Below are 24158 nucleotides of genomic sequence, written 5' to 3' on the forward strand. Positions count from 1 at the left end.
CTGGGAGAATTTGTGACAATGCTGTTAGGAGTAGAAGGAAGACCCCAGACACTACAGCTGAACACATTGCATATCTGCATTGGACATTTTCAGTACAGGTTTTCTGAGGGTGTCCTTGGATACATGTGTATTTTTAAATCAAATTAAGTTTTCATGGAGACGTGGTTGTTTAGAACTGTAAAAGCATTCCTTAAAAGCATGTAGATTTTTGCAAAAGGAAAAAAAGATAGTTTCTGAAAGAGAGAGCTGTACAGAACCGTCCAAAAGAAAAATGTTTTACCAAATGTATTTTGACAAAATTTTACAGAAAATTGAAATAATAACAAATAAATGTTCTGATAAAAAATGATTCCTGCCTAAATTTGGCCTAGACATCACTCCTTTTACTCGTTTTAATGATTCATATACCTAATAATTTGATACAGATTTTGTGGCACACTTAGTGTATTGCTTCAAACTTCTAATATAAAAATTTATGAAAAACAGCTGACTGCATTAGTTATGGTCATGTTACTGTCTAAGAAAAGAAGCCATTTGGATCATTGGATGTTTGTACTATGTATATAACAGATTTTAAAAGCTATAAGCTTATTTTTCAAGGTCATGGTTTTAGGGACTAATACTGGCACTATGGAAATTATCTCCACATACTTTGTTCATAAGAAAAATATCTGTGAAGATCCTAAGTATAGCATTCCATTTTCTTCTTATTCTTGGAAGCCAAGCAAGTAAAATTTAATGTGGGAATACTTGACTCAGAACAAAGTTGTAAAAAGTCAGAAAGTTTCAGTTTTTCAGTAACTGTGTACCATCGCATCATGATTTGTAAATAGGAGTAGCAAGGCAAATCGTACCAAGAATCATATGGTGAAATGATTAACCTGTACTTAGTTGGGGTGAGGGGCACAGCAAAAACCTGCTGCTTCCAATTTCACTCAAAGGAAATTTCACCTGTGAATGATGATTCAGTTGTAGTTTGGGGTCCTTGAGAAAACTTTAAGCAATTGGGCTGTAATCAAACATTTTAAACTCCGAAGACTTCATTACTTCACAGTGTGAGAGAAAGGTGAGCTAGACTTAGTCATTTTGGAGCTTGAGGATGTGTGAACCGAGTGTTCTGTGGTTAATTATCTGGTAACCATAACAACTATTTATGCTATTCTTGAGTGATAGCTTAGTTTCTCCGAGTTTAGAATTTGTTTTTATTCATGTCAAATTTCTCTTTCTTTTCTTTTTCCCCCTTAACTTACAGGTCATGGAATCTTCTGGGACCCCTTCAGTAACTCTCATAGTAGGCAGTGGCCTCTCCTGCCTAGCCTTGATCACCTTGGCAGTTGTCTATGCAGCGCTATGGAGGTATGTAATGAATGAATAGACTTGAGATGGAGAACTTGGTTTCCGTGTGTTAAAGTCTTCGTCACATATTGAAAGCAGCATTTTTTTGTAACAGAATTAGAACTTCTGTAATTGAACTGGAACACAGGAACCATATTAGCTCACTTTATTCCCTTTATTTGTCTGTGGTAAGAATAGATAAATGGAACACACATGCCTACTTTTCTTCTAGCTGATATAATGGTAGATTTCAACAAGTTCCTCACATGTAAGCACAACTCTCATATGTTTCAAGTTCCTTCTCTGTGATATATTGTTTATATCCGTTGCTGTTTGTACAGTCAAAGTTTTCTCTGCAGGAATAGGATGTCAAGTTCTTGAGTGCCAGACATGATTTCAGTATGTCCTGCACAATGAGTAAAGACTGCTCTGATGTTAAAAGCATTAAGAAAATACCAGTGTTCTCCACAAAAGGTCACATACTTTAGTGTTTGGTGTGAGTCAGATTTTGAGCAAGTTTGATGAAAGGATATCATAGAAATAGGAAAGGGAATTATTGGGAAATTTTCTCTCATATTTTAAATTGCATCTATTTCATAGTCTGTTGAAATTTAATATTTTTTCTGGGTAATTGCTAGGTAATTGTTTAGGATGCTAGTAAGAATTGGGCCTATGAGGTTTGGTGTGTCTACTCAGGTATTGACAACGTATATGTATGTACCATAGGACCAAACTTTTAAATGGATTTTATAATTTTAACAGTTAAAGGCGTTATTACCATTGTCATTGTTAAGGTGGTCTAGAATGCAGTATTACATTAGTATGCAGATAATTATCTATTGTTTCCTGACTATTTGATATATTTAAAATTGCAAAAGTTGATGTGCCTACCTCAAAGCCTTTTATGTTTTCTTAGGGTTTTATACAATCATTTGAAAAATTAAAAATCAATTACTATTTAATAAGGGATATTTATTTAGATTAATATTGATATTTAAACAAAACATTTCTGTCTACTGTGGCTTTCACTCTCTTCAAAGGAAGAATTAATTGTGAAAGATATTTAAATAGTCAAAGACATTAGGATTTTTTTATGTCTTGTGAAAAAATAAAGTGTGTATACATTCAAGCCTGGGTACATAACAGAAGTTCTTCATCACTGCAATATTATGGTACAGCAGAGAAACACTGACATAATGGTGAAAAAGGAAATTTGAAAGGTGCCTGCTATTGGGATGACATTGTTAATAACAGAATTGTATGTCCAAAACTCAATCAGGCTGTTGTGCTGTAAAAACATACTGACAGGCTTGAAGAATCCAACTTCCCATGAGTGAAGGACAATGCCCTTTTTAAAAACATGAAGCAATTGGCTAATATTAGGTAATCATAATAACATTATAATTCTTACCCCCACTGGAGTCTAGAAGTAAATTCAGTTTTCAGCAGTTTCTGTTTATGTGTCAATTCTACCTTCTGTCATGCCCCTCCCCCTCTCTCTCTTCTCTCTCTCTCTCTCTCTCTCTCTCACACACACACACACACACACACACACACACACACACACACATGAATGGCCAAAATCAGTATATGATGTATTTGTTGATTGATCTGAATTTTTCTAAAATTCAGAAAAGACAGAACAGTCTCTTACTACAATGAAATTCTAGGAATTTCTGAAAATCATCAAAATCTAGACTGATGTTGAGAATTACAGAAAAGAGTACCAAGCAACCGCACAAATCTGGATTCCTAAGGCTTAAGTGGTCATCACTTCATCGTCTATCCATTGGAGAATTGAAATAATAATTACTTCTTGAAAGAAGTGTGAAGATTCATGAGTTTCTCAATGGATCTTGGAGCAAGATCCATTCAAAGTGCTTCATAAACACCAACAAGTACATAGTCCCTAAAACATTTTGATTCAGCTGAAAGAGTGCTGGGAATCTTCCTGCCTTTTTCTCTAATAAAAATATTTAGGGTTAATTTTTTTCTAGTGTTTTCTAAAATGAAATTACTTTATAGTTGATATGCTGGTTTGAAACTTGGAGTTGCCCCCATGTAGTGCTTTCCAGATGTTCCTTAACAACTAAGAAGGCTGAAAGTGTGGCTCAGTGGCGGTGCCTGCCTTGCATTTGTGATCCACTTGATTTCAGTTCTCGGAGATTTCACTTTCTTTGCCATTAACACTTTTGGTTATCATGATTATGTTGATAATGTAACAATAATAATACATTAAGCTGTTTTCTCTTTGTCTAGCCATACAACTAGCTAAAATACACTGTTACATCAAAAGGCAATCCAACTTGTTCTCTCGGTCAACTTATTGACACAATTTTCACAAATTCACAAATTTTCTTTAAAATATAAAATGTCATATGAGAGCATGGAAAGTAGTAACAATTCTTAACAGAATTTAAGGCAATAATATGCCTCAGTATTATTAAGAAAAGGAAGCATCTCAATAGCATTTGGGGCAGCCAGTTGGCCTTTTATATTTCCCCAGTCTGGGTTTAGTTTTGTTCTGTTTATAAACAGAAAATGTCACTGAAATCCTTTTGATGGTGTCAAGATGTGTGTTTGTATCGTCATGGAAGCCATTAACATCAGAAAAGATTTATAGCCTTCATCCACAAAAAAAAAAAAAATAAAGAACAAAAGAATATTTGTTGCTACCTTTAGCAGCCCGGTGTATGATTTGTCATGTTTAGATATTCAAAATGCAGGAACAATGGACAACAACTCTTGAAACCCATTTTGTGCTATCAACCTAGATTAGTCCAATTTGTGAAGAAAATTTCCCTTACATTATGAAACCTAATTTTTGTGTTTTGGTGGTTTGTTTTTGTTTTTTTTGTTTTGTTTTGTTTTGTATTGTTTTTGTTCTTTTCATGACAGGGTTTCTTTGTAGCTTTGGAGCCTGTCCTGGAACTCGCTCTGTAGACCAGGCTGGTCTGAAACTCACAGAGATCGGTTTGTCTCTGTCTCCCAAGGGTCGGGATTAAAGGTGTGCGCCATCACCTCCTGGCTTGGTGTTGCTTATACTTTGCTTTAGTTTCCTTAGTGTGTGACTGCTGCCTACACACTCTTGAAAAATAAAGTGAGAAAATGGAAAGAACGTTGTGAGATTATAACTTTCATGAAGTTCCTCTAGATCTTTGGTTTCTCCATCTATCATTGCATAGAAAATCCTATGCCAGCTATGGAATGAGGTCCCCTGTTATAATACAAATATAACAGACCGAGACACACATCATGTACAAGGTTCTTTTACAGTATTGGTACTTAGTGGCAATCCCAGGGTAGAGTTAAGCAAAATAACTGCTGCCCTTTGATGGTAAACAGCTGGTAGAACCTTTGATTCTGAACAGCTTTTGCTATTACTTTCATTCTTAGTGCACTTTTAAATCATATAGCAGATATATTATATATATATATATATATATATCTATATATATATCTTCCTAAGTGTAAAATATAGATGTCACCAAGAGTATTCTAGTCTAATGGTAAATGATCGCTTGAGATCATTTTTATATATAAAGACTTCTGCTACTTCTTTTTCTTCAAAGAGACACTCAAGGACATAAGGAACAGCCTAGCTACATAAAAATGCTTGAGTAGCTGCTGATGTCCATGGCTTCACAAAAGTAATGCATCCTTCTAGTATATAGGAGAGTTGCTTCAAAATCTGGGTGGGGTTTTACTGTTGGGCCTCAGTGTTTCTCTTGGTTGATATAGATATTATAAATATGTATGTGCATATGTAAGAAAGTGATTATAATGGTTAATGTAATTCGAAGAAATTACTTTTACTAGGACAAAAGAAAGCATTGTTCTCTGAATGTACAAGTTAGGTTCTCTCAATTATGACATCACAGAAAAAATAAGTCTAAAGGTTTCTTGACATGCCATGTACTCTAAAATTGGGTACCTAAGGAAAATATATATTAAAAATGGTTTTTCATATCTTTAAGTGAAACCTGGGGTCAGATTCCTTCTTTGAGTTAATTCCACTAATTACATGACATAAAATTTGTCATGTTTCTTTCTCTCTCTGACCAGGTACATCCGCTCTGAGAGGTCCATAATTCTAATTAACTTCTGCCTGTCTATCATCTCATCCAATATTCTCATACTCGTTGGACAGACCCAGACGCACAATAAGGTATGATTGCTAATGCTTCTGCTTCTATGTGTGCATTAGTTTCAGCATATAGTTGGTTACTGATTTGTCTAAGTATTTATTCCAAGTAACTATTGAAATACGTGATTTTAATTATTCCTTTAGTTTCTGAATAAATGAATAGCTAAATACAGCCTATTACAGTCAACAATCAATCTTTGGTTGGCTTACAATTATTTAGTGCTGTAGACTGTATCATACTCAGAAAATGTGTTTAACGTGACATCAAAGCTGTAAGTCTTGAAAGCACCGAGACACCAACAACCAATATTTTTTATTTATTGTCCCAATTGTGTAGCATTCAAATTGAATTCAACATAATGTCTGTGTTTAGGTCTAATTTATTTGCATACCAATTACTAAAATGACTGTATCAATGAATTATAATCATAGCATCACTGAAAATCTACCTTCAAAATGGTGAATATACAGTAATCACAGAGTCTACAACTATGTCTAGACCTTTGGGAAATTTTCTTTGCTGAAAGCATTGTGATACCTAAGCAAAATCGTAGCTATTTAAGCATATAACTACTTTTTGTCAGAGTGGACCTATATGTCCTAGCTTTGGGAATTGATGAATGTATATTGGTTGAATGTCCTTATTGTCTTCCATATGACTATCTTTAATGAACTATTCTGCAGGAAACCCAGCCTCAAGTTAATTTACCCAGGCCTCATTGTCTTAGAAGTAATTAAAACAAATCTTATTGCAAACACCAAAACCAATGGTTAAAGTTAAACACTCCAATACTTCTTTTTAGAAGCTTTTTAAATAGATACATATAACACATGTATAAAGACTATGTCTGGTTACCCTGCTAACTTACAACCCTAAGATTCATAATTCCCACCCAAGGAATCTATTCTGAGTCTAAATAGGGCCATGGAGGTATACTTTTCTCCTTGAACCACATTGCTCCAGACCAGAAAAACCCAAGGGTAAGCCGCTAATCCTTAAGACAAACCAAAACAACAACGTGTTAGCCTAGAAAATAAAAACTAGTTCTATGTTCTTGAGTTTTTAATATGTTTCTTGTTTCTTTTTCTTCACAAAGAGATAAAAGAATAGGAAACTTATTAAAAGCTAGTACATGGCCTTGTTAGGAATAAGTAATGTAACTTCTTAGAAGAAATCGATAAGAGAATGGAAATCAGAGAGACAGAAAGGAAGACCAGCAGTGAACAAGAGACCAATTAGAATAGGAAGGAAGGAAGAAGACACAAAAGTACCTGAGTTGAAAAGATGAAGCTGGACATATGTGTCAGATGAGAAGGAAAGGATTGTTGGAAGAAGTGAAGGTGAAGGAAGCAGAGAGAAAGAAGAGGTGGTGTGAACTCTGTTACCATGCTTTTCTCCTGTTTGCCTCCTCCCTGTGTGCTGGGCTGCAGATCCTCTTTGCTCACTTAGTCCCTAGTCTCAGTTCCTTAATTGACTGTTTTTGAACTTCCCCATGCAAAAGAAGAGTCCAGGAACCAGGAAAAACAAATCAAGCCAGAATCTGTTTGAGACTGAGCCCACTTTGAAGGTTTCCATATAAAATGCTTACTACCCATTACTTTTTACATCCTAAATTCTAGGGTTCTGCCTCTCATTGCACTGTGGAGAACATCTATGTTCAGTAGGATATATGCTTTTAAAAACTATTTCATATGATGTAACAAGAAATTACTAGTGCAACTAGTAGAATAGATCTTTCTATAATGTTTATTAAGAAATTTATTGTTAAGATTCTGACCTACATCTTGCCTCACCTACAGAAATACAAATCTAACCACATCCATAACTTACATTTTTACTGACTAAATTTTTAAAAGTGAAAATGAACAATTGAAATCATTGAAAGATGTTATATTTAACTCACTATAACTATTTAACAGTGTAATTAATATAAAATTATTAATAGAATATTTTGTCACCTCAAGTCTTCATAATCTGGAGTATATTTTAAGACTTAAATTGCCTCTCGTTTAAACTAGCTACATCTCTATTTTTCAATGGTAACACATGGCTAATGACAACCATATTGTGATTGTGTAGATCTAAATGTTAGCAATATCCAGAAGCTAGAATGTTCAAAAATAAATGAACAAAATATTCTCTTTACATGTCCATTTTAGCCTTTTCAAGGTTTTTGTGTCCTCATTTTAAAAATAGTATCTTTTCTTGGTGCTTTCAAATATTTTGAATGTCAGAGGCAAGATAAGACAAGCCTTGCTTTCCTTTTCATTTCTGATTGTGAGAAATGGCTGGTGTGTGCTTATTAAAAACTAAAGAAAAGTTTTCTATGGTATGGTTTCTCCCCGGGAAACTAGCTACAGAATAGGTTTCATGTGGTGTTGGAACCATAGTGGGCTTGTTCCAGATTGACTATGCTAATTTTTGCTGCTAGTTATTGATGCTTGTGGGGAGGAGTGGCTAGTAGGTGGTGATGATCATGTGGTTTTTCTCTTATTCTACATTAATTTTGTGTTATTGGTTCTGCACTGATGTTCTTACATTAACAGCTTAGGGCTATTAATATTAGAATTATAAGGAGATTAAAAATTGAAAAAAATGAAATTTTATTCTAAATCATTCTAAACAATATCAGATTTCCTAGGGGGAACAATTATGTATCTGATACATTTTTTGAGTCTAATTAAATTGAACATACTTGATTTTATATGTGTTTAGGTTATGTGACGTTGTTACCATACAACACGGCAAAAAAAATGTGTATTTTTCATATAAATATAATCTATATAAACTCAAAGGAAGGAAAATTTAAAAATAGTGACTAGTAGCCAAATGTGTCTTATTTGTTTTGGGGTTATCTGTAGGACTTCTTTGCTACTATAGATGATTTGTAATTGGTCTGATTCCTATGTTTGACTTTTCTGATAAGTTTTGACTAGGACTTAAATATTCCCCATTTAAAAAAAAATAAAAGGAAACGTAGGAGAAAGAATCTTGATGAGCAAATTATCTGGTACTACTATCTTGTCTACTTTGTGTGAAAACTGGCATTTCCTGCTGCTGTCCAGCATCGTGCTGAAGGGTTGAAGTGTAGTTTCTCCCGACTCTCTGTTGAAATATAATTGACCTGATTAGCACGCTGTGCTCTCTGCTTGCTTTTGAATTGGAGTAGAAACAATCCAAAATAATCCACTGTTTAAAATATGAGTACACTCAATATTTAAACTATAGATTCAACAGCTGGCAGTAAAATAAGGAACCAAAGGCACAATCTTATCTCCTCTTAAAACGCTGTTGTAAAATTTAATTATAACTTGCTTCATTGTATTTTGAGCTTTTCTCATAAAGTATCTTGGCCCTTTGATCTCTTTATACATTCAAAAACCTCAGCCAGGATATTCATGTTTCACTCAAATTGACTGTCCATGAGTTTATATCATAAAAAGGCCTGTGTAATTCTGTAGTTTTTATAGATTATTTTTTATGTTGTTTGTTATTTTGCAGTAAGCAATGAATGTTTCAGATACAGATAAACTCAGAAAATAGTTTACTTGTTCACCAAAGTTCCCCCAAATATTTTTGTTTTGTTGCAAAAGTGTGTGATGTGCTTCATCATTCCAAAGATTCCACAGAACTCAAGAGAATGAAGCAAAGTTGGACAAAATTATTTTTTTTGACTACCATGGTAGTTAAGTAATGATAAACAAACAAGAAGTTGAGTGTATTTGAAGATAGCTCAGGGTTTTCATCTTAACCTTACTACTGAGTTAAAATGAAATATCACACACCCAGAGTGAGTAGAACAATCCTTGTTAACAAATTATGAACAAAACTTGTTCTGGAGACTCAGGCAGAATGCAGGTCTTTTATATTTTGATACTTTGCCCATGACCTGTATGGAAATATTCTCTGAAATTAGCATAGCACATTCTATAACAGAATTCTGTGGCCTTTAGTCACCAAGACTCAATCAGAAAAATACCTTATCCAATGGCTAGTACAGAATGATTGGGCATAAACTTGTGACCCTTTCTCTAACAGGTTCAGGATGCATGTCTCAGTGGAAAATTAAATATTATTCATTCAAAGGATATAAATAAACAGAACATGGTGGCTCACACCTTTAATTCCAGCACTCAGGAGGCAGAAGGAAAGGGAATTGCTGTGAGTTAGAGGCCAGCCAGTTGTATTTAGTGAGCTCCAAGACAGCCACGGATTCTTAGATCTTGTCTCAAAAACAAACAAACAAGCAAAAATCAAATGGAAGAAATGACTAACAGTATTTAGTCAACCCATGTATAATGAATTATCCGTATTTTCATGAAAGGAAATTCATCACTGTACAACAGTTAACCAAATGCTAATCTCTCAGTTGAGGCCAAACTTTTGCATTGTGTTAGATAGTGAGTTTTATGTTAATTATGTGCAGATAAAACTAGGTAAGAAGGACATGGAGCTGCCTTCTTTGAAGTGTGGACTTTCTGAAACAATACCAGTTGATCCTTATGACTTGCACATTGGTGGACCCCTACATGATTAAAGATTAAACTAACTAGTATTGCATCATATGAAAAATACCAAAGTATGATCAAATAACATTAAGCCATTCTATCCAGCGCAAAAGATTAAAGTTTCAAAAAATACTCAAAAATGAGGGGAACTAACTTTAGTCTTAGAAGACTAGTATTCAATCAAAAGTCACCATCAACTGGGAAATAGAAACAGCTAAACTATTTGCTATGCATGATTTTCTCAATATTTAGACAGTTTGATCTCATGGGTTTTTATACTATATAGAATTGGATTGTATAATTGGCTATGTATTTCAACTAAAAAAACTGTAAAAGGTACAAAGGATGTCTGCCTTAGAGCACTTTTAAAAAATCACATACTCCACAAAGTTGCTTCTCTTTGTTTGTTTTGGTTTTCTAAACTGAAATGTGACTTAGCCTTGTCTTTAGCAAGCAACTTGGGCCATCTCTCCAGTCCACTTGACACGTTTTAATTCTGTAGTTTTTAAAGGGACATTTAATAAGGATGGACCTAATTAGAAGATTATAGGCAAGGGAAGATGTTTTTCTTTGATCCGATTTGAACCTTTTAAAAATGAAATTCTGCAGCATTTGGATATCTTAAATTGTGTCAAGCCCTCTTTCTGCTTCTGCTAATTTGCCTAAGACATTCTTTGCCCATAGACAAAGCTTAGTCACACACTCACTTAGACGCCAGCTTCAGAGAAGGCATGTGAATATGCTTCTCTCAGCTTCCATTCTGTACCCAACCAAGGCCACAAAACCAGAATTCCTGCCTTGAAGTTCCATTTTTCTGCATCCTGTACTGGGAGGGATCAGTCTCTCGCTCAGCGGCTGATGGTTAAGAATGTCTTGAGAAGAAAAGTCTTAATATCCTAAATGTTCCACTTCTAGTTCCATGACCTGAAACACAATACACAGACCGACATGTTAGCTTCTTGTCAAGGCTACCTAAGACAGTCCTGTGTTGTTTTGAACCCAGAGTCCAGTGCTTGGTAAGCATTCCTTGGATGTCTGCTGTGATCATAGTGGTGACAATGCTGGGTTCCTGTAGTGATCATCATCTTATTCTGCTTACTTTTGAGCCCAGATTTCCTCTTGCACAATTTCCTACTCTGTATTAGCATCACTGTTTGGGTCCTCATTCCAACTCAACACAGTTTTTAAAGGAATGTCTTTTTTGCAGTCTCTAACCAGTTTTATATGCCAGAACTTTGGGAATTACCCTTAATATCTTTACCGACCCCATACAAGACCAGTATGTCATCTCCCTAAGCCTGCTGAACTCTCAGTTCTCAAACTCAGTCCTGTCTCTGTCAGGAACAATTGCTGCATCTAGCATCATTAAACCCAATTTGTTCTGCAGCTCAACTGACAAACTAGAATTCAAATCTGATATATGCACATATGTATTGTCTATGCAAGTTATTTTTCAAATTGTGAACACATGAAAGGACTGGAGCATGTTTTAATCATCTTTGTATTCACTACTTTTTCTTCATTAATGTACTTGGATTCAGAAATAAATTTTACTTAAGAGTACTACAACTTAGAAAACTGGGGAAAACATTGATCTTAAACATTCTAGTGATGCCCCATCCTCATTCTATTTTATTGGGTTTTATTTCATCACACCTGCAACACCACACTGCTTGTGTGCTGTCAGGGTTTCTGTCCTGCCCAGTTCCCACAATCCTTAAGTCCCAAAGAAATTACACAGAGGTCTACATTTGCTATAAACTGATTGGCCCATTAGCTCATACTTCTTGTTAACTCTTATGTCTTATATTAGCCCATTATTCTTATCTATGCTAGCCATATGGCTTGGCACCTTATTCAGTGAGGCAATCACATCTTGCTTCTTCTGTGGGTGGGACAGGACTGCAGAGGAATGGGCTTCCCTCTTCCCAGAATTCTGTTCTCATTGACCTGCCTCTACTTCCTATCTGGTTGTCCTGCCTGTACTTCCGGCCTAGCTACTGACCAATCAGCATTTATTTTAAATATAATTGACAGAATATAGACAATTGTCCCACACCACTTGTGGCTCATCAAAGTCAATTGATGACTTCTTGCTCCATGCAGTACTTCATCCCAGAACATTGTTCCTCTATCTCAATGCCATCTATTGCTCCAAAAGACCTGATCTAGCTCATGTGCATGTATACTGTGTATATTCCTACACTTGGATCCATGTTTATCAGTGCTTACCAACCATCTTGTGCAGTCTTACCTGTTTCCAGCCTCACTATACACCTCTGGGGTTAATACTTCATTAGACCCATCCTTAAATCCATTGCTATTATATAGTCCGGGTATTGTCAGCATGACAGATGTTTATTAAATGACTGACTTGTGATGGTAAATCTTAAATGCCAACTTGAATGGATTGAAAATACCTAAGAGGTTAGGTATTAGTTAAGATTACCTCTCATTGTGTCTTAAGTACATTCCCAAAGATTAGGAGATTATAAGAGCTTTGACTTAGTCTTTAAATTAATTGATTTGTTTAAACTTTGACTAGACTTTTGTAAAGTATTGAAACTGTGAAATGTGGGCATGAAATGAGGGAAATGGGTCACCGGGGTTTTATGTTGGGGACAGTACCCATTGTGTTAATTTGATGCTCCCCTCCTGTCCTGCCTGGAAGCTAACAGCCTCATTATGTGTACCTGCTGCCAGGATATCCTGTGTCAGAACAAGGACTGTGGATTGAAACCTCTAAAACCAGGGGTCTTTCCCCTTTAACAATTCTATGTCAGATATTTTGTCATATGGTACTAAGAGAGAAAATGCATATGTGAACACAAAATGATAAATACAAAAATACAATAGTATATTAAATAATAGATACAAATAATGAATTTACATAAACATACCACTTGGGTCTATGGAGTCAGTAGCTACAGTTAGTTTTATGAAGGATTAGCATTTCCTACTCTGGACAGTATCTGAGATAATTTGATAAAGATGTGTTTTCTTAGGACTTGTTTTCTCCAAACTCAAATGGATAGGCAGAAAGCTGTGACAGAAATATAGTTCCTAGGTTTTAGTCAAGGAGACCCTAACAAAAAAAGAGACCTAACAAAAATGGACCTTTTCCTTGAGAACTCATGAATCATGTTTATAACCTTTCAAAGTGTAGCTATTTCAAATTCTTTTCCTGTAACACAACTCCTGCCAATAATTTCCCAAATGTGTCTTTATTATCTCTCAGATATATAGGAATCTAATGGCTGAAGCAAAAGCCTCTTATTTAGATTTATTAAAATGTAATTTGTTGATTGGCTATGTAAAAGGATTTAAATATAACTCATCTGAGTCTACTTTGAGGTATTCTGCCTTCTCTTCTGGGATTCTTAGGAATTCCTTGAAACTTTGATCAAACTAGAGAAACGAATGGTTAGTTCAATTCTTAACTTCCCCAGTACCTGGCATTGAAGAACTGTTTTGTCCTTCAGTGGGATTTCAGAGACTTTTTTTTTAGTCCACTGTGACCACAAACAATAAAATAAAATAAAATAAAATAAAAATAAATGCCAAACTTTCTTTAGAAAATTTCAGAGACCATGAGAATACAAGAAGAAGATGGGTTCAAGACAAGCAAAGGCGATGGATGCAAGTAGAATTGTTTGAAAGACAGGAGTTACTAAAATGGTTGAGATGTCACAAATGAACTCACTGAGAGAGAAGAAAGCCAGTTTGGATGTTCAGTGACTGTTCCTAATTCCAACATCAAAACTAAGAGAAATTGCCCAAAAGGGAGCACTCATTCAGCAGATGTTAGGGCAGTGCGAGGACAGCAGCTGAGAATGTCAGGTGTACCCCGATTACGACCTGTCCATTGGTCCTCAGGGAGTGGTGCAGTGCAGAAACCTCTTGCCTTAAGCAATCCCTGCTCTCTCTCTTTCTCTTTTAACCCCCACTGTAGACCTGGTCCTCTAAACCTCTCCTTTGGATTACCACAGCCAATTTGTGGTCTGCTCCTTACCTCTTATTTGAGGCAGTTTGTCTTCCATTTCTCCATGAGAATGTTGTTACATTTATTGAAAAACAGGCGTTTGATTTTGGTCGTCCCATGCTTAAGCTCTTTGGTGGTCTAACAGGATCATGAGAAGACCTTTGTGTTTTGAACACCATCACACTCAGGACTGTTTCTGAGATGTCAGTAGGCTTTGTGGAGAATGAGAAAAGGTAGTCCTCGAGGCTGCCAAGGTTCCCAGCAGGATCAATGACATGACAGCAAGAAGTGAATTTCGAGGCTAGCCCATGTCACAGGAACCACCGTCACCCTAGCTTTATTTTCCTTTGCTTGACCTTCGTCTACCACACCGTAGGCATGCCATGGCGGAGCTGTCTTGCTACTACTGCCCCTTCAACGCGCCATGAAATCTGTACCTTCCCTCTGCTTTTAGAGTCGTCACCTTCTTTTCTAACATCATTTGCTGATAAACACTGGCCATTCTGAGTCTCAAAGCTGCCCTTTTCTAGACTTTAAAACTCCCAAGAATAGTATTATTTTATAGATGACATGAAATGAATAATGTCACATGAATGGATGAACTTAGGGCTCCGTCAATGAGGCATAAAATAAAAAAATGGAAGCCACTTCTACAATGGAAGCCCTGTTTGGAAAAAAACTGCAGCCCAGTTATGTTTTGATGATGTTGCTGTTATCCTGTGATGAGATGAAGGAGTTGAGGGAAGCTCTGAAGACTTAGCAGATACTTTAAAGAACATATGTTGCTGGTGGATGTTTGAGTTAAAGCAGGTTTTTTATCTGAAATAGAAATGAGAACTTGAGAGGCTCTCTGAGAATCTTACAAAGAGGGTGAAAATTATGTTTTTCTCCGATGTAATCAACAAAATCAGTAAAAATAATAAGTGTTTATATGATTTTTAACTTTTTTCTAGGTACATGATATGAACTGGTCGGAAGTTTAGCTAATATTAACAAAGATCTGTTGAAGTATAACTGCCTAGTAGAATCCCTAATATACTCTAAAATACTGGTTAACTAAATAAAGTCACAGGAAGCAGACATGAGTACAAAGCAACTGGAAGGTCCCTGGAAGTAACAGGCACAATAAAGGCTGTTTTCCCTTGTAGTGTTGGAGACTGAACCCAGGCTAGGGAAGCACTCTCCCACTGTCCCCAGTCCTTATAATAGAGTTCTCAGTGAGCCAATATGCTGTTGAGGTTTTCCCTAAATATCTCTTAGAGACTGAAATGTGAACAGTAGGACAGTAAGCAACCTTTTCATACATAGTTCAAACTTACATGCAAGATTGGCAGACTGGAGGGTACTGGGCGACTTTTGAACATCCCAGGTCTTGCTGGCTTTTGCACTGAACTCTACTGAAGCAGCTCACTTAAGACACTACACAAAGGAAGGAGTATGGACAGGTTTGATCTGGAGTTGTTGTTTGCCAACCTTAAGCAACTTGAATTTTCGAAAATCAGTGGACATGCAAGCAGAAGAACTTCTGTGTAAGTCAAGGCTAGCCTATATTTAGGCTGATGCTTTTATGTAAAAGAAAAAAAAATGACCTCAAGTTCTGAAATACCTACTTAAGAGTTAGCCCACGAAGCCTGCAGAACTGGAACAGGGAACCAATGACAATATAAGAAAAGGCTTCTGCAGAGATGAAAAGGGTGCAAACCACTTTGAATTCTTTTTTTTTTTTAAAAAAGAGCAATACCTGAACACAGAATTCCTTCACTTGTAGTGACTATAGGTTGTCAGTATATTAAATACAAAAGCTTGAATCAAATCACTCAGAACCAAATAGGGCATTTTTTAAGTTACAGAAGCTGAAAGTACTTAACAAATGCCCAATACGCGAGACAACAAAGCTTGCTTTCTTTGAAGAAGAAAAACTTCCTAAAGTGGAGCAGGAAACATTAAGTCTTTTATTAGAGGAAGTCTCTTGGCTGACAATTTAAGCAGAAATGTAATATCAGAAACAAAAGGGAGATTTCTGCAGAGCACTGTTAATCTGTATGTTGTTCTCCCCACAGTCGCCCCATCTATGGCTCAAGCCCTCCTTTCAATATTATTATATATTTTCTCCTTCTTGGATATTATTATGTATATTAGATCACAAACAGCAAGCCTAAGGACTTATAATCAGGAAGGAAACTATAATGAGGAAGAAAACTAGATGCATTTGAATGTGAAGATTAAAGTCAGGTTTTGAACTTTTGGGATGGCAAGTCGGTTCGTTTTTGAATGTCATTCCTTGACATGGGATTGAGCTAAAACCAGTTCTTAACCAGGAAGTTGAATATGTATGAAATTCAAAAAAATGAGTACATTGCAATATGTATACTTATTCTAGGCTGGTAGGTTGAATCAAAAGTTAAGGATTTATGTAAAGAGGAAGTGATTAGTGTTGACATTGGAAATGTAAATAGAAATATAACTCATTAATATTCAAGATGTCCCTGTGCTATGTCAGGCTAGAAGAGGCTTCAATGTTTAGTGTATGTCTTTAGTAGATGGCGCATCTGTATACATACATAAATAGAGCCACAGAAGTTTCAAATGAATGTGATTTGTATTTCTTTATATTCCCACTAGCAATTAGATTCTATTTGTATTTTAAAAAGATCTTTCCTAATGGATAAGAATGGTGTTCATTGCTTTTGCAACATACAAATTCCTTCTTCTCTTTACTCATATAGATTTTTATTTATGTTTGATTTTGTTGTGGTGATTGGGAACAAGAGTGAATATATCACTGTTTAGACTGCTATGGGACAAATTTCCCAACCTGTGAAAGAAAGCTAGAAAATGAATCCCTTATGCCTAAGGGATCCTTTATTTGAATGAAAGATATGTTTGTACTAGTGAGTGATTGCCACTTAACAAATTCCCTGAAACCTAGTGACTTCCAAAAGTGATATTCTCTTTCCTGTTTCCGGGAGTCAGGAACATGGGACTGATGTAGCTGGGCGGCCCTGGACCAGGGTCTCTGATAACATTGCAATGCTAGGCCATCAGCGATCTGAGGGTTGGTTAGGAATGCAAGGATGACAGAATGACAGGCTCCGGGTGAAATGAGACCTTCCCTGAGAGTTTTCCCAGTGACCAGCTCTTCCACTTTGAACTCTTCCAAGTAGCTGTTCTGTGCAATTTGTCCAGTTACTTAACTCCTCACCACAACCAGCCTTGGCAGACTTTTAGCATTGTAAATCAGATCATGATGTGTGTCTGTTTGAAACCCTCAGAATAAACGGAGCTTCATTGCACTCAGAATGAAATTCAAAGCCTGTAACACTGCCCTCCAGCTCTCACATGTCTTGGCTTCCACATTCTCCCACCTCGTTACCTCATGTGCCCTTCTCTCTTCTTTCACACTATTCCCGCCATACCAACTGTCAAATGCAGCGGTGGGCATCTGATCACCAGTGTGGGCCATGCTTCTGATTTGAACTTACTAAGGGCAATGATAAGAAGTCTCTTTCAAAACTTGCCCATCTGTTAGCACTCTGCCTGGCACACAGCTCTTTTTTCCACTCCCTGACTTTCACACACACGTGCTTTCTTTGCCATAAGCCATCTTCCATTCTTAGGCTAGCCTGTTTCACTTACCAGTGTCTTGAAGACGAAATGCAGTGCTCTCAGAAAAGCTATTCTGGAAAACTCGGTTCATCCTAACCAAACCACAATAATGATTTTTCCATTACCCTAAGAATCAGGCTTTTTTCATATTCTTAGTTATTTAACTGATATTGGCAGTCTTGTTTAATATTTTAAAAAGTAAATAAATACCCCTTGTGTGGCGAATTCTGTAATTCATACACCTGTCATCTAACAGTTGCTGGCTTTGACTTAAGAACATGTGTGGTTCACACTATTGGTGAATTATTACGTGTTATTATCAGCTACAGCTTCTGTGTTGTAGACTAGCTCTCTGGGACCTATTCAACGTGTAACTGAAAGTTTATGCTATTTTAATGGGGGTAAAACTCAAGTGAAATGTCTGTGAATAAATACCATGGGTTTTGACCAGCATCTACTATAGAACCACGACTCCAGTCGATATGTGGGGCGTTCCCACACCCTACAAGGTCCATCTGTCTTACACTTGCCTCCTTTCAGTCACTCCCCACCAGTACTGATTTCAGTCTTCATATATTAGCTTTGTCCAGTCCATCATTTCCTGTCATTGGAATCCTAAGTGACTATTGTTTCTGTTCTGACTCTTTTTTGACTAACATTCTTTTAGAGATGTAATCGTATCACTGTTATCAGTTCTCAGTTCTTCTGTGTTCACAAGAATTATCACATTGTGCTACAGCAGCAGGTTCGGCATCCATATCTAACTGATAGGCATTTAGAATAGTTATCCTTTTAATTTTTTATTCAGCATTTCATATATGTGCATTGTGTTTTGAACAAGTAATCTCCCATTCCCTTCTCCCCAGGCTCCCCACTACCCCTTCCCTCAAAACTTCATTTGCTTCTTTTAACCCACTATATCTTTTGTTACTATCAATGAAGCCATTTAAAATTATTATAAAAGTCTAAATATGGATATATGCTCTTATTTTTTTTTAATTCTCAGAAATGACAATTTAAAGAAAGACTGGAGTGTGTTTAACTTGAAATTAACAGACACGGTTTCACACCATGGCCACACCATTCAGTCCCCTTTCCAGAAAAGTCTCGCCATCTCCATATTTATGTCATTGTCAACATTTTAATTCCACTTCCTCAGTAGCTGGTGAGGTTTGTCACCTTGCTGCAAACTCTCGGGCCACTCTACATTCTTGGTTGTGATTTTTGTTCAAGTGTTTCCTCAGATTATTTTTTTTTAAGATATTGTGTGTCCTCGGCCATGAAAAAAAAAATTTGTAGAAGCCAGAAGTCAAGATCAGGAGTCTTCCCCTATTACTGTCCTACTTAATTTTTTGAGACGAGGTGTCTTCCCTAATCTGGAGTTTATTATTTCAGTCAGACATTTCATTCAGACTGGATGGTGGGTCATCAATGCCCAGGAATCTGCCTGCCCCCACCCACCAAGTACAGAGCTTTCAGATACCACAGCAAAACCCAGCTTTCCCCCATGGGAACTAGTGATTCAAACCTGGTTCCTCATAGTCACGTGATATAACTTTACTCACTGGAACCTCCAAGCTTCTCTCCTTGGTTTTTTTTTTTTTTTTTTGTTGTTGTTGTTGTGTTGTTTTGTTTTGTTTTTGTTTTCCTCTTGAATTGTTTGAATAAAACATTTTTGGGGGGAGAGGAGACAAAGACAGAGAGAGTCATTGATTCTGTGTCAAAGTGAGAGGCCCAGAAAGAAGAGGGCAGGACACCTTTAATGAAAGAGAGAGGGGTAGGGAGGGGTGAGTAGGCCAGAGGACAGACAGCTTTTGAGAACTTATAAATTTTATAACTCTGTACATTTTCTTTTTGGATTTATATTTTGTGACCTCTCTATAAGAGATCATTTTACTCCTCCATATCATAAAATACATATCAATATTATTTTCAAAAGTACTTATCAATATTATAAACCTTCTTTTGAATCTTAGCCTTTATATAGATTTAGAATTCAACATCAGAATAGGTTTTTGGATTTTGAATATGGTGGAAAGTAGGGTTTTGGGTCATTCTCTTTCATGTGGGCTTCCAATTTTACCAATCTAAGATGTTGGAAAGATCTTCCTTTTCCATTGAATTGTTTGATCCCTTTGTGAAAATCAAATGCCTATGTGTGTGAGTCTTTTTCTGGAACCTTTATTTTGTTGACCTATATACATTTCATTCCTATGCCAACAGTAAGGGTTTTTGTTACTACGGCTGTATATTTTCTAGAAATCAGAGTTTTAGTCTACCGACTTCATTCATCTTTTTCCATCTAGATGTGTCTGATCTAGGCCCGTTGGGTATTATAATAAAATTTAAAATAAACTTGCCATTTTCTAAAAATCTTCCTTCGATTTCGTGGGCATTGTATTCAATCTTCAAGTTACACTAAGGAGTTGATATTTGTCTTCAGTTCCTGCTGTTATTCATCTATAGAGAGTGTATATGAAATGACTATACAAGAGTCACTAACTGGTTATGATCAGTTAGAAAAACACTTGAGAATAAGATGCACCATGCCTCGCATTTGGAGTATCTGCTACTGTTTCCTATAGAGCAGATGAATAGTTGAAGTAGAATCAGGAGTCCCTGGAGGGACAATTTTCTGCTCTAGGGAAAGTTCTCTGATAAAAATAAAGGTTTCCCTTTTCTTGTCCTTAAATGCTTTGATCTTTTTTTGATGCTGTACATGATTTCTTGTTAAGTATATTTTCTTTTCCAAGTAGAACACTTGCTTTCCAGAATACTCTACAATTCCATTGCATCAACACACCCAATGCAATTACGAATTAGGTTCATTTGCTTCAAGGGTCTTGAGCTTATTCATTACCAGCTAAGGGACAGCCTATCTCTCAGATCAAATGATCGTAAGTGCCTTTTCTCGTTAGCATGTGAAACGCATATTCTTTCATTCTAGACAGAGAAGGAATGTGTGTACAAAGCTAAGAATAAGCTTTCAGGCTGCCAGAGATGCATGTCTCCCATGGAATCAAAATCATTCCCAAATTTAAAAAAACAATGTCCAAAAAGCTGAAGGACAAGAATTTAAGCTGAGCAAACATTCTTCCGCTCCCCCCAGTAACTGCTAAGTTTTAAAGCCCACTAGTGAATATGCAATCTTGAAACTATTGATGTTTAAGGCTTTTCTTTTCTAAAAAAATGAAAGTATGGGAGATATTCACTATTCAATCATTTCTAAGCTGCTCATCAACCAAATGTCTGAAAACAGATGCTCACTTGCTTATTAATACAAAGATAAGGGTGTTAAACAAAGACATTCACCTATGTGCTGTTAATAGAACCCACTCCTTTATACTAATGACATAATAGCAGGTGCTCCTTGTTTTCTTTTTCAAGCAGTGGAGAACTCCTGTAGGCTATGGACTGTGCTTTACTTCTAAATAGCATTCCAGTTTTGCCCATGAAGATGTTTTGGTGATATGGAAGCATGAGTATATGGATAATTGTATCTGTGTTATCTTTTTTAGCTTTATATACTGTCAAGAAACTTGATTTATTTTCTTTGAACATTAACTCCTATGCTATAAATCTTATACTCATGTCACAGATAAGTCTTCTTGAATGTCCTTCCTTATTCAATTAAAAATGATTTATTTTTGTAATGTATCTGTGTTCCATCCTGCACCTGCTGTAACTTTCTCATTTGGTCTCATTATTTATTGTTTTTGTTTTTGTTTTTTTTGTTTGTTTGTTTTTAAAAAAAATACTATTTTATATTTCTTTACCCCAAACACCCACATTAAATTTTTTTATGTCATTTTGAGTAAACAAAACACTACATACCTATTTCCACAGCTAGAAAGTGATGATAAGCTTAACTGAAAATGAAATGCATTGAGAAAAAGTTCCTTATTTTCCATCTTATTTGCTGATTATATTCAGGATTTTCTTGACTGGTTTGCATCAGTGTCTGAAAGGGAGATAGTCTGGATTTTGTGAGAGCAGTAGATTTTCTAGATATATTCTCCTGTGGACATTTGTTTGTAGTTTCTTTTGATGATGATAGAATTAAGCTATGCACATCAAGGAAAAACTAGATTCTTCAGAGTCCCCCGCAGGGAGCTCATGACAGTAGCCTTAATGCTTGTTGGCAGACCAACCTATTTGTAGAAACATGGTTGCTGTTCTATACTAGTGATGGCTGGAATGTGCTTGTACACCTACCCCACTATCAGGAGAAGGATAATTGCAAAGCTTCTGAAGTTCATTTATTAGAAAAGAGGAGAATTTGAATGAAATCTCTACAGCAAACAACACAAGGAAGAAAATACTTAAGCTCCATTTTTTAAAAATCAAACGGTATTCACAGAAAAGGATTTAAGGAGTGCAACTCTTTTGCCAGTAAAGGGGAGTTCTTAGAAAAGTAAAGAAGTCTCTGTGGATTAAGGGTAACTACTAAGGTACAAAAGGGAAAGCGATACAGAGAGAGAGGGGCCCATCCTCCAGCTTTCAAACTCATCCTGCATCGGTATTACTTATTCTCGGAAATGAAGAGAAGCGTAAAGAAATGCCAGGTAGAGGTCCTTCTTCACAGAATCTTGACAAAGACTTGCCAGTGGGTACCTACACAGATACAGAGGTGATTACCTGAATGATTAAAGGCAGTAAAGTTATTCTAATCAGAAAAACAAAAAATATGGTGTCATTAAAGACATCAGTTACCTTTATGTATCAAATATGTCAGGACTAATACTGTATTTCTAAAGACTGTGTGCTGTACCCTCTAGGAGAATTGGTTCAGGGACAAACATTCCCACAAGGAGACTAATTAAGGGAAGTGTATTCAAGAAGCAGGGTTCATAAATATGGGATGATACTCACACATAGTGTTTCTACTAAGAGTAGAGGGAATTGGATAGTGGGGAGCACCTGGAGGATTTCTGCCCCCCTTCTTCACGCTCTCACAGCCCACTGTGCCCCTGGGGTTGAGAGGAATAGATTGAAGCTGCTCTGTAGGAGGCTGTGATGAGGATCCCAGTTCAGAACCACTGTGACTGAAGCTTGCCACAGAAATGGAAAAGTGGATTTTAAAAGAAGAAGAAGAAGAAGAAGAAGAAGAAGAAGAAGAAGAAGAAGAAGAAGAAGCATGTCTGTCTGTGCCTCTCCTGGGTAGGTGTGTTCATGTGATCCTTTACTTGCCTCTGCTTCCCTGTATGTCAAGTAAGGATAAAAATGCACCGCAACAATGGTTGAAAGATTATTAAACTCTTTGACCTTCCATTAAAAAAAAAAGAAAGAGAAAAAAAGCACAAGATATTAAGGGAAAGGAACTCAGTAAAGCCAAAAATAACATATTGTTTCAAATTTGCTTAATAAGAAAGTGAGTCAGAGCAGTATAAATTGATGCAAACTCGCAGTTTCAGGCAGGAGAGATTCAACAAAAGCTGAGCTTCCAGCGGGCTAATTTCAAATAACATGTAGCTTCGAAGTCACCGGTGGTGATGAGCCGCCCTAAAGACTAATTTTTGTTAATGCTCAATTTATATTCCTTCCGTGCTTTACTGCTGGGTCTGTATTCAAGTTAGTTGATGGCCGTAGCCTTATATTTCTAAATGAGACTGTTGTATACGTCCCTTTGTCACCTTCCATTCCAACAATGTTTAAGTAGAAATCGGGTGCCGTTCTATACACATAATCCTGAAAGACACTCATGTAACAGACCTGGATAGCTCAGATCATAAGAAGATAGATTAATAACTGGATCCATTAAAGTGGCTAGGTTGCCCTTGTGAGTTACAATAAAGCGTATGCTCCAAACTACAAAATTTTTCTTAGCAAAGAGAGAGGAGCCAATCGGAGTTTTAGGTGTAGTTATGTTTAACTCAAGTTCACAGGATGGAAAACATCTTTCACACAGATATGCTTTGCAGAAAATGTTTTTATTATACAATATTGTATGTCTGCTTCTGCACATATGTGTATGAGGTGAAAAACCTCATTTGCAGTTTTTATTAGTCATTCTCTATATTTTGTTGGAAGATAGGATAGGAATATTAATAGTCAGATTTTAAAAATTTAATATTTTTTTTTTACCATTTGATGCCTAGTAGATGCGACTGAATACACAATGACACCAGGGAACACCGGTTTTTGTCTGCTTTGCTGTAATGAATGTAGGTACTTGTATAACTTCACCAAGCTTAAAGGACAACAATTCAGACACACAGAAGTACTCGGCCTGTTCCGAGTGTCAGTGAGCACTGCCTGCAGAGTGCCTTCCCTCACTGAGACAGGCCTTAAGTGAGGCTCCATCCACTAGTGTTAGCACTTCTTCATAGTCATGAATTCTGACTCAACTTGTTATAGCAAAAACGAGAGCCTGTCCCCAAGTCAAAGAGACTTGGGCAAGTCTTCTTGCCTGCTGCACACCTCTTTCTTAGCGGTAAAATGGAATAGCTGTGGATCGACTTGCCGGAGGCTAGGTGGCAGAGGTGGATGTGAGGAGCCCTTGAATGGAAACCATCTTGATAGCATTATCACACTACAATCCTAAGATCTTACCCACAGAAAAACGAAGTTTCTTTTTTC

General features: G+C 36.5%; 1 protein-coding gene across 2 annotated transcripts in view; it reads left to right on the forward strand.

Moving 5' to 3' along the window:
- Positions 1-24158, forward strand: part of Adgrb3 (adhesion G protein-coupled receptor B3) — a 729546-nt gene that overhangs the window by 571932 nt on the left and 133456 nt on the right. For both annotated transcript variants that reach the window (XM_041655382.1, XM_041655381.1), the window contains exons 18-19: positions 1253-1356; positions 5401-5503. In XM_041655382.1, the coding sequence (XP_041511316.1) occupies positions 1253-1356; positions 5401-5503 (207 nt within the window). The remainder of the gene's footprint in view (positions 1-1252; positions 1357-5400; positions 5504-24158) is intronic.

Source organism: Microtus oregoni, unplaced genomic scaffold (genome assembly GCF_018167655.1).
Source record: "Microtus oregoni isolate MIOR12 unplaced genomic scaffold, Mior012 000007F_ref0000211, whole genome shotgun sequence".
NCBI lineage: Eukaryota > Metazoa > Chordata > Mammalia > Rodentia > Cricetidae > Microtus > Microtus oregoni.